Source organism: Polypterus senegalus, chromosome 14 (assembly GCF_016835505.1).
Source record: "Polypterus senegalus isolate Bchr_013 chromosome 14, ASM1683550v1, whole genome shotgun sequence".
In the NCBI taxonomy this organism is placed as follows: Eukaryota; Metazoa; Chordata; class Cladistia; order Polypteriformes; family Polypteridae; genus Polypterus; species Polypterus senegalus.
In genome coordinates this window covers 47998020-48009840 of record NC_053167.1, presented here as the reverse complement: position 1 = coordinate 48009840, position 11821 = coordinate 47998020, and the positions used below count along the sequence as shown (strand labels likewise).

The 11821-nt window shown below is 38.3% G+C and overlaps 1 protein-coding gene across 1 annotated transcript in view; it reads right to left on the bottom strand.

Moving 5' to 3' along the window:
• The window catches only part of col9a3 (collagen, type IX, alpha 3), a 102634-nt gene continuing 90813 nt past the window's right edge, over window positions 1–11821 (bottom strand). Inside the window, exons 30-32 of the mRNA XM_039735554.1 lie at window positions 11173–11355; window positions 4069–4146; window positions 1–1110 (exon numbers count right to left, since the gene is read on the bottom strand). Of these exons, the coding sequence (XP_039591488.1) occupies window positions 926–1110; window positions 4069–4146; window positions 11173–11355 (446 nt within the window). The 3' untranslated portion in view covers window positions 1–925. The remainder of the gene's footprint in view (window positions 1111–4068; window positions 4147–11172; window positions 11356–11821) is intronic.

The window sequence follows — 11821 nt, the reverse complement described above, 5'->3', positions numbered from 1 at the left end:
TTTACTGAAAAGTGGCTTTATTCTTTATTTCTTACAACATTTGGTGTTCGAGCTTAACTTTACATACACGTTACCCACAAATAAATATTTAAAATCATGATTGTTTTTTTTAATGGTTACAGCAAATTACTTAGTGGAGTGATGATGGCTTTGCTGAGTAACACACAAGAAGAAAGTTTAGAGAAAACTTGAGAGCAATAAAAGACTGTCATGTGTACCGCTGTGTCCTTGAGGTCAATTTGAAACTTTTATTTTGTTACATACCTGGGTTGCACTATTGAAGAAAGAATTAGAAAGAGAAAAAGAACACAAATGAAAACGTGAAGAAAACAAAAGACAGCAAATCGATTCTTCCAAGCTTGGAGACAGAGGCTGTTGTCTGTCAGCCTTAAGGATATATACAAAATGGTTCACCTCAGTTTATATATATATATACACACATACACAAAAAGCCCCTTCACATTGTTACAACACTTTTAAATGACTTGTTCTGAGAGAAAATAATTTGACAAGTGGGTCTCACATCTATAGGTTGGGAGAGTTGAAGGAGCCCCAGAGAAATGGTGCAAACTGGTCTGATGCCATAGAGAAGGTGAGAAGGCATCTGCTTGGTCAGTGGGACGGGGTTCTCTTACAGGTTAAAAACAAACACATACAACAAAAGAAACATTCATACTTTAAAAAGTTCAAGAAAGGTCTCCAAAGCGCTCTTTCAGTGTCGCCATTCATGGGTGCTGCTCAGAATAAGCTAGAGAACTAAACTCTCGTTCACACACTCTGCTCCTTTCTTCTTACTTTCCTGTTTGGTCCACTTGCTCTCTGAAAAAGCCTTTGTCTGCCTTTCCTCCCACTGTCTTTAAAATAAAATCAGTCAGCTTTCTTTTTCGTTTTTTTTTTTGTTTTTTTTGTTTTTATTTTCCGGGTTTTAATTGTTTTTGGGGTTTGTGGATTTTCCAGCTGCCACTGGTCCCTGGCAAGCTGATGTATCGCAGATCCCGGGCGTACCCTGAGCCCCAGTTCTGCCAACCCTTCCAGGCTCGCCAGGAAGGCCTGGGTCCCCGATGGCACCATCACGGCCATCTTTGCTGACCCCATTAACTCCAGGTAGACCTGGGGGGAAAAAGAAAAAATCAATTTCAGGTGAAGACATCTGGCATAGTGGCTAAGCTCATTGTACCAAGATAATATTGTGTCCCCTAAACTCTCTGAGGGCTGAATATTTTTTCCAAAAAACTCAGTTTTCAGAAAAGCACACAACTCAGTTTTCTGTGTGCAACGGTTTCACACATAAATCAACATAAGATATCTGTTGCTGTGTTCCATGGCTAATGTTGGCACCTCTTCGGTGTCTCTGATGGCCAGCAGGAATGTGTGGCAGTCGCAGTGCGACACAATATGGTTTATACCTGTTGTCATCGTAAGTGGCAGTCCTCCCAGGCAAATGTTGCTGTAGGGCGTATTAGCTACACAAACATGTTCACTCCCACGATCAGCTGGGGACCGATCAGATGATGCCAGTACTTCACTTTTGTTTTCAATCTCCAGATGACTTGCATCAAAATCAGAGTCCGACAAGTCAGAACCCGATTTAGTGATAACATGCAAAACGTTGTCAGATGTCGATGCCATTTTAGAAGTTGTTTGCTCTTCACTACTCATGCACGAACAGGGAATCAAGGTCACATCAACAAAGCTAACTTTCCTTCAGGCAAAGAGAGTCGCACTTTTGCAGCTGATTACCGTCCCCTACCTCTGAATTTCGAACAATGGTTGACATCCTCCCTGAAAGAGCGGAAGATCAGATACTGGATTATGAAACATAATAATCATCCATATGTAGTCCTGAGTGAAATGATTCACGCAAAATTGAATTTGCAGCAAAACTCAGTGCTTCTTTTGAAAAAGAAATTTGTGAAATTGTATTTCACTTCCAGCCAAATTTGTGCCATTGACGCATGAAGAAAGGCGTTTTGTATCTGGAGACATTTACATCCAGTAATTCCACACGTTTGCATATTATTTAGAAATCAAATAATGATCTGTAGTAAAAAAACAAAATCACATTTGGTTTCCTGTGAAATTTGTGCCATTCACACAGGAGGAAGGGCATTTAGTTTCCGTCTAATTCAGCATGTGCCCGCCTGTCATTTAGTAGTTAAACAAAGAGAGCTCTAGGATTAACTGGAATAAGCATGCAAATGTGCCGTTTGATTGACCGTGCCGATTTTCCTTGTGAGATTTTTCATGGAGAAAAATCCCGTAATGTGCACGATGGTTTGTTTTTGTCTGATCTCTCTTCCCTTATTAGTGCAATATGAGGCTTTTTAAGAACTTTTGTTGCATTCCCACTGCAGGAAAATCCTGGTACTTTTGTTTAGCTCCTCCCCCAGAGTATGTACTTTTCATTCATGGGTGGGGCTCAGGTGATGAATTGTTCTGACTGGTTGACCACAAGCACTGGGATCACCTTAAATATAAGTCAGTAGAACTTTGGAGAGTTAATGGTGAAGGCAGAGCACCGCACTTCGCATCACCTCACTCTTCATAGCTGTTTTACCAGTGCACTGCACCTGCACCGCATCAAAGCAACAATCTCACCTGTGAAGTTGCGATCACTTCGAAAGCAGTAAGGTAGTGAGGTGAACTCCCGAGCATACTGCGTTAACACCACTCTTCTTTGCACATCAGATATGCTGCATAAAGTTTACAGTACGATCAGAGTACACATAATTGGAGGGGAAGCACAACTGACAAGGGCTTACATTGTACAGGAAATCGTTGGTTCCTGAAAACAAAGTTCCGTGATGGGAAAGCACTTATGGAGACCCGATGATGAGGTGCAAGAGTGCCACTGGCCCAGCCTGTTTACAGAGGTTTGACAGTTGTTGGACGTCTTCAGTCAGCAGGTTGTGACCCATGTTATATATGCCTCTGTTTTTTCAATCAGATCCTACGTGACACTGTATAAAGAGACCATTGTGAGTTGCAATGTTAAGGGTGACGTGGTTTCGTGCAGCTGAATGCTGGAAGACGTGTGTTTTAAGAAGAACGGGAAATTAAGGTCTGTATTGTCACATGGGACAGCAGATTTTACCTGATACATGTGATTTAAATGATTTCTTCAAAGTTAAATTGCTTCTTAAAACTAATTTTTTTCCTAAATTTCTTGCCAGTTCTTTTAAAATGCACATTTTCAAGCATGTACTTTTTATTAGCCCATGTCAGTTGGATGGCAATACCAGAAAATGACAAATATGTACCCCAGTATGTTTTATCATGTCTGTGTTAACCAGTGAAAACAAAATATTTTATACCATCATGAACGATAATGTCATTACAATTAGGTAGATTTAACTTTTTAAGAATTTATAAATTAGAAGTTTCTCTTTAGAGATAAACGTGTGTTGAAGACTTCTAAGACGTTAACTATTTTGTGACTTTCAGATAATATTAAATACAGAGGTATGACATTAGGACTTACCATTTATCAGTGTACTGATTAGTATACACTGACATGATTTGAATACGATATGTAAATGAACTTAATGCATTTGAGACCCTTGTACTGTCATGTTAGTCAGATGGCTGCAGTGAACTGGTAGAGCGCGTCAAGTCAATTTCTTCAAGCTTGTCGTAATAAAGACGTCCTGGTTTGAATTTGTTTGTAGTGATGACTCACGACTTTTATTTACAGAATACTTTTTCCTAACACTAGCCGCATCCCAATGCATTTTTGTAAGAGGAAATGCATGGTAACAGTAAAAAAAAAATTATGCAACATATTTTGGTAAATCCAGGCTAATAGGTTTATCGGGTAAAATTGGAGTTTTCCCTGAATTTTGCCTGAAATTATGAAAACAAGCATGGGTGTCTTGCTTGTCAATGTGTTGCCTACTTCTTGAACGCGTAAGTTAAGTGTTTTCTGTACTCTGTACATGTGACAATACGACGACTACTACTGCTGCTGCTTCATGAAGGATGTGGCTGAGTCACTTCTTGGGGGATTTCCAGTGACTTTATCGATATTGTGATTCCTGCTCCAAGTAAGTGAAATTAACTTCTCCATACCTTGTAGTCCTTGATCTCCCATGGGTCCTTCAACTCCCTTTCCAGTTTCTCCTTTATCTCCTTGGTCACCTAAATCACCTACAAAACAGCAAACATTATTTTAAGGAGCTGTTGCACAGACCCCCATTTCTAACATACAGTAAGCACCAAATGTGAATGGCTTGTTGGCAACAGTGAAAGAAAAACTGATTTATGAAAAGAAAATGAATAAGAATGATAACCCCCCAGGCTTGCCACATTACTTGACTTATTCTCATTATGTGATCTGACATCTACAGCAGTGAGGGTTCAAAAGTTCAGACCTCGAAGGCTGCAATGGCTACACGTTATTTTTGCATTTTAATCAGCAGACAGCTCATGTGTATAAATCACGACCCTTCTTAATCTCAAATGCCTGGCAATTGGAATATTCATTTTTTACATTATTTTTTTAAATAATTGGCTTCTTAAATGACAGTTTTCTTTTTAGTCAATTCTTTCTGTAACTGGTTACTTGTTACTATTTTAAAATAATGACATCCATCATGTCAGTGTGTGAATGGCATTGGTCATTCTCATATTACATCCACCATATATTGATAAACTTTACTGAGGGATTATCTTCATACTGCTTCTTTGTATTTTTCATTTACCGTATATACTTGCATTTGAGTTCTCCCGCGGATAAGTCAGGGCTTGATTTTACCAAATAATTTCCGGTATTTTATAATGTCGGTCGTATAAATCGAATGCGAAAAACTCACGCTATCGGTCCAAGAGATTATGATATGCTAACGCCCACCTGAGAGAGTAACCACACGGTAATACCCGAACTATTCTGAAGAGACGTTTGCACTGTTTTGTGATTTTTGTATCTCACACCCTCATACACCTTTATCGTGAGAGCATCCCTTATCTACGATGGAGCTTTCGATCAGAACAAAATATGAAGCTGGTTTTAAATTAAATGTCATTGAAGTAGTGAAAGAAATTGGTAACTGCAACAAAATTCGAGAAACTGGTGCAAGATTGGAGGAAGCAAGAAGATGTAAAAAAAAATTAACTGTTGCATTTTTGAGCGGGCAAACAAGTCGAGGTCTGATTTTATAATCGGTTTTTCAGATTTCAAGACCCAAGTTATACGTGAGTATATAAGGTAATTATTTGTTGTTTAATTGTATCTTCCCAGAATCCAAGGCGGCCAACACTCAATCGTGAAACCAAGACCGGATAAGTGAGTCATTGTCTGCCATTTTTTCTCTATAGGAAGAGGCCTAGACACACTGTGGGAACATCAGAACTCTTCTTATTCTGTTATAAAAGCTTGACCTTTGACATTCTGTGATTTCAGTTCTCCTTGTGCTCATGTGAACTTCCTCTCATATCCTAAAGACAAGCCTGAAAGGTTGATTGATTCTGTTTGGGATTAACCATCATAGACTGGTTCCCCAAACAGGGCTGGTTTCTGCCTTGTACCTGATGCTGTCAGGATAGCCATCAGCCCAACCTCTACTCCTGCAGTAGATAAAGCTGATTTGAAAGTATCATGTGATTTTATTTGTTGCCTGCTTCTGTGTTTTGCACATTCGTTTTTGACTGTTTTAGTACAGGTTTTGTGCTGTTGCTGTGTCTGCTTTTTTAAAACTGTGCACTATTAACTTTGTTCTCTTTTATAAGCTAGTTGGATAGGCAGGCACTCACATCTAGCAACCTAGGGGTGAGTGATTAAAGCATCAGTATACAGTCTTCACATTTATCGTATTCTTTCAAGTTAGGGGAAGGGCTTTTTTGGGGGAGTTTTTAGCACCACATGCTCCATTCTTAGTTTTGTCTTCCTGTCAATGCTCAGATCCATGAAGACTCACTAGTACATTGTCTGCCTTCTTATTGCTTCATGTCACTTACTACTTACTGTTCGTGACAGATTAGGTTCAGTAAAATGAACTTGGGAAGAACATCTTACATTCATAGCCACAAAGAATGAATGGGAGATTACTCTGCTGTCATGATTTGACTCGCTTTTAATTTTTCTGTTTGGTTTCTGGGGCTCTAAAACTTACAGTATATATACAGTACACCACCAGTGAAACACCCAGACTCATGGCCCTAAACTAAAAGGCATTTCTTCTAGTGGCTCACTGTATTTGCTTGATGCTCAGCAGATTTCACCACTCTTTTTTCTGCCATGTCACTTTGCCGACATTTAATAAAGTTCAATGTTTGATGATCAATAAACGCAATACTTACACTTGATTATGAATTCTGAACTTGTATGTAGCATGTCCTGGAAGAACAATATCAATAGATAGGCGGGGGGTTGTGGTTTTATTACAACAGGATACCTCAACTTAAATTTTTTGTACTTCCAGAACATATCCTGTGCCTCAGCATCGTGTCTACTTGTTCTTTCTCATTCTTCATCACTTAATCACCTCATGTGATGTGCTTTATGTGCAGCAGATATTGCTGCTCTTCTTTGCCTTTGTTCTTATTACAGTGCTCTTTGTCACGTAATCGGCTTCTGCATATTGCCTGACACTCTGCCATATCACTTAGTCTGTTGGTCATTTTGCCATAAGAAACGAACAACTACAGGTCACTCTGCTGAGGTTACCCAAACTTAACATTTTTTTTGAATTTCCAGAACACATGAGATCTTACAATTTCCATTAAGAGAAAGATCAGAGAAAGAGAACTAGCCCTGCTAGTTCATAAGTAATCATGTAAGAAACAGTCAGACTTTTACATTTATATACAGTATACTGTATTATAATATTTGAGACTCAGGGATTCAATGAGCATATTTATATTTTGTGTTTTAACTTATTTTTGTAATTTTTGCAGCTCAAATTTGTACATTACTTATGGGTGCCACCATTTTGGGACTTTTTCTGTTAATGGTTGTGTGACATCACCAAATGTAAGGGTTAGTATTGTACACTTCTTGGTTGTCCAATATTGAATTTAATGTAAAAAAGATTCAGTGCTCTGTTTATTTTGGTCATTAAAAAGCTCTTCAGTTTCAAAATCTTTTCTGTCTATGACTACGATTTACATCTCTCACTTTGGCCCAGTTATGTATGCCATTCTGACCTTTGATCTTTTTGCTCCAATCTTTCAGTACATTTTTTTTTCCCTTACATCTTGGGCTTAGTCTATTCGATTTGTGCTCTCCTGGTTATGAATGTGGGTTGCTTCACTGTCTTTGCTTAATCTCCGGATTATTCAAATATTAAAATCACCTACTGCAATAAAATACATTCTTCATAAATTTGTGGATAGTCACTGACTAATTATTTTAAGAATGTATATACTCTGCACACATTTCTACAATCAACCCAGAAATCTGTCCCCTGCACGTGCCACTGGTCTCCATCCTTCATTGATCACATGTTGGGATTTCCCTCCAGAACACCCAGACACTTAGTGCTGTCAGATGACTGAAGATTTTCAACAGACCATTATTATCTTTAAAAAACTCGACTTGATGTTTTCTTGGAGGAAGCAAGTGGATAGGACTGGCGAGCTTTGTTGGGCTGAATGGCCTGTTCTCGTCTAGATTGTTCTAATTCTAATTCTAATTTCAATTTAAACTTCCATTCTGAATGACCAACCGTAATGTAACTGATTTAGAAGAGCTTGCTGCCTGAGACAGAATCACAGTACCATTTCTTGAATTTAACTCTTCTTGCTTAAGGTCAGATCAATCACAGATCTTAGTCTCTTGCTTCTGTTCTTTGCCTTCTAATATGGTGCGTGGAAGGGGCAGTGCTGGAGTAAAAAATGTAAACTGTTCAAGTGGCATAATTATAATGTAATACTGTACTGATGTACTTTTCAAAAGTTCTATAAAAAGAATTAATTCTACACAACAATATAGTCAAAAATCTGAATCTGGAGAGCCATGCTGATTTCTTCCTACTCTAGTTACTCTAATTGGATGTTCATCTTTGTTACACTTTTATAATGTACAGTATATAAATAGCAAAGAAAATATCAGTGCTCATGTGATGGAAGTTAACAAGTTATACACATTCAATAAGAGAAAGAGACTGAAAATACCTGGGCTATCTCCAACAGAACATGTCACATCTTCCTGTTAATAGTCAGATTTCTTCCATTTAAAGCAGTGGAAAATTTCAACATATGCGTCAAACAAATATAGTCGACACAGGCTTCCCCCCAACTACTACATAAAAATGAGCATGTATAACTAAAGTCTTTTAATAATATTTTTGTTTTATGAATCGGAGGTTTTTATTGTTTTGAAGACACCGTCTAGAATGATTTTCAAACGTGCTGATAGGGCTTACACCCAGTCATCTCTGCAGCCTGCCAAATGGGGTGGTGCTGGATGTGTGGGGCATGGCTGGACTTTTGTAATGCACAATTTCCAGTATCAGTCATCCTCCAAGCTGAGGTCACATTCAGACACTGTCCTTGTGGCAGTGTGCGGAACAGTGCGAGGCTGATCCACACCCTGATGTGAGGTGTACTTCACGTGCTGGGGTTCAGTCCACCTGTCGAGTGTGTTGCTGGTATTTCTTATTTCATGAGATCATAAAATAGTTGAAAACAACCAAGAACAATCACTTTCAATGCAAAATTTGAAGAGATTAAGTGTCAGTAAACAGCTTTATTAAACAGAATTTGTTGAAAAGCGATTATCTTATTAGGGTTTGTTTTGAAGACTAATATTAAGATAATTTTGACAATTTGCTTGCCTTTTGCTATTATTTGACCAAAAATGGGTGTCATTTTAGGCTCAGAAAATGCAGTAACTGTTTTCAATTTAAAATAATGGTAATTAGGTATTCATGTTATGAAAATTAACTTTACGAAGGGGTTTTCAGAAGTGGATTAAGTTTGAAAAGCATTTCTATTCCATATCACCGTTTATCCAAAAAACGGAGTCAGTGCCAAGAGCGGTGTAAAATGGTGGCGCACTTGTAAAGGCTGGAAGCATCAAAGGAATTATTCTCATGAAATTTACAGTCTTTGTAATTTTCTACTTACATTTAACATGGAGACTTTTAGAGTCATTTCCAGTAAAAACATAATTTATTAAAGTTTCTGTAAACAACATTTTTTTCAAAATATGTACATTTTGGCATTCAGAAATAAGAGTGCCAAATGTGATCATGAACAGTTTACAGTTTTAATGCCACAGGCACGCAAATTTCATACTTTCCACATGTTTAGGGTTGTCTAAAACATGTTAAAATATACAATGTTGCAAACTACTTTCTTGTGTACTACATATGAGTATGTACAGAGCCCCTGAGGGGACATTGTTTAGTTTTTTTTTTTCTGGGGATTTTTCTGGTGCACATCAGATAGTTTGAGAATCCAGACAAGCTTTGGTGTTCTTAGCAGTGTGTTTTATTGTCTTACAGCAGAAGGACTCCTTGAGATAGCAGTCCCCGCCACTTGGATCAAATAGCAGGCTTCACATTGGTCTCCAGCAAGTCACAGAAACTTGCACAAGTGACTGTAGTGCTTCTCGGCATGTAGTGTTTGACAATAACTCGGGTGCACGAGTGGTTGTGAGGACAAGACAAAACCCTTGATTCTGCTGGAAACCAGGCACTTCCAGGCAGGTGCATTGAGAAGGGTGGAGACCCTTTTGAGAAATGACATTATCAGCTTTGTTAAAGTTCATTCCATTTCCTAATGAATTACATTTTCTAACTTTACTTTGACTTCTCCTCATACTTTTATCTAGAAAGTATCTGTCAAACATGACATTGTCCAGATCAGAAAACAAAGAGATGAAGAATTCCATTGACGCCATCCTTAGAGGTTCCCACCAACTTTCCGTCCAAGTAGCTGTCTAAGGCGCTTCATACATTTGTAGCACAGTGGAGAAACCGTTGAAAATCTCTAATGTAAACATTTTCGGTACCCAGAACTCCTCTGGCTATTTTAGGACAAACCTCAGAGTCTTTCTACAGTCTCCACAAAGTGGCCTCCCATGATTTTTGGAGTACTGCTTGTAGTAAATGCATTTAACCAAATAATATTTCTGGAAAATCCATCAATGTGCAAACATTTATACAAATACCGAATGGCTTAAGTCTGTCATAAGAATCAAAATGCCATATATAGTTTGGTTCTTTTGCAAAACAATTACGCTGATGAAGTCTTTTGGCTTTTTCTAAGCTAAACCCCTCTTGGATCTAGTGCCTTCAGGATCAGATGAACATTTTCATTCTTCACATGCAAACCATTTTTTTTTTACATTTTGCGTGCGTCCATCGGTAGCTATGAAGTTGACCTGAGCTTTGCAATTGTTGTATAAACACAATCATTCCTCAATGTTGCTATAGACCTTATGACGAAATACTGTAGACCTTTAGACTTCAATATGTTTTAAATGCCTTTCAGTGGTAATGTATCCATGACGAACTGCAAGAATAAGCTCTATGTCTTTGTGTTTAAGACCAAGCTGAAAGCAGACTTCTATAAAGTCCCCAATTTCTATTTTTCCTAAGTGCATCTAAGAAACAGAACTATTATGCATCAGAAATTATGTATACGTATGGAGCCCCTTTTCAATTACTGTGTGGTTGAAAGTATCTGGTGTGCACCAGAAAAATCCCCAGAAAAAAAAATTAAACAATGTTCTCTCAGGGGCTCCAAAAGTATGAAAAGATTCTACACAAAATAAACAAACATGAAATATTATTCAATAAAAAAAAAATCAATCAACATTGCAATACCAGAAAAACCCTAACCCTAAGCCTAACCCTAATGCCAATGATAGTTGTAGGTAACGTGTTCTCCAGGGTTGGTTTCCACTGCCAAAACAGGCTTTGGCCTCTACAACAAACAACTATATTAATTGTGTTTGATAATACGTGGATGGAAATATGGTTAAAATAGTAAAATAAAAGTTAATGATTATATTAATTCAGAACTAGACAGTTTAAAAGGCTGCCAGAATCATCTTGCTCATTTCTGATCAAAGCACTCTGCATCCACCCCAAAGCCCACTCAACTCTGCATTTATATTTTGCGTGAAGAGATTAATATGCTGTCTTTCATTAAAATAAATGGCATTTTTAATTTGCTGCACACTTTGTGGGCAGAAATTTTCAATTGAGCCCACCCCTTTGTTCTTACCTCTAGGACCTGGGTCTCCCAGCTCTCCAGGAGGCCCTCTGTATCCTGGTGGACCTCGAGCTCCAGGGTGCCCTATTGATCCAGAAACCCCAGGCTCTCCTGGTGGTCCAGCAGGGCCAGGGCGGCCAACCATGCCTGGAGCCAACGGCCGTCTCAAATTGGCAGCCAGCTGAGCAATCTGATCTGAACAAAATGATAAGAAAAGTCTTCACTTGAATTGTTAAAAATGTTTGTGGTATTTCATGCTGTCATACAGTATGTCTATTGAACTGTCTGGGTGATGTGATTATCCCTTTATTTTGGCACATCCAAAGATTATATGTTGACAGGATATTAGGGTCTTCAGTAATTGGCTCATAAATTCCAGCAGGATGGAAGATGTCTGCAAGCAAGCCCACCAATAACCCTATTCTGATCTCGCAGAAGTCTCTGGAGGGTTTGAGAAAGTTAAGCATTAATTAGCTTCAAACTTCTTAAAAAGCCAGCATACACTGAAGCTGTCACGGAGTCTCAAGGCACATAGGGTGGTGAACAAAGCATTAATTAAAAATTAGATCTTTTTGACAGTACAAAGATCACTGGCTGAAAAGTATTCATTATAATTGACGGCTCCACATATGAATCGCTGCCACATTTCTAGTGCTTAGGT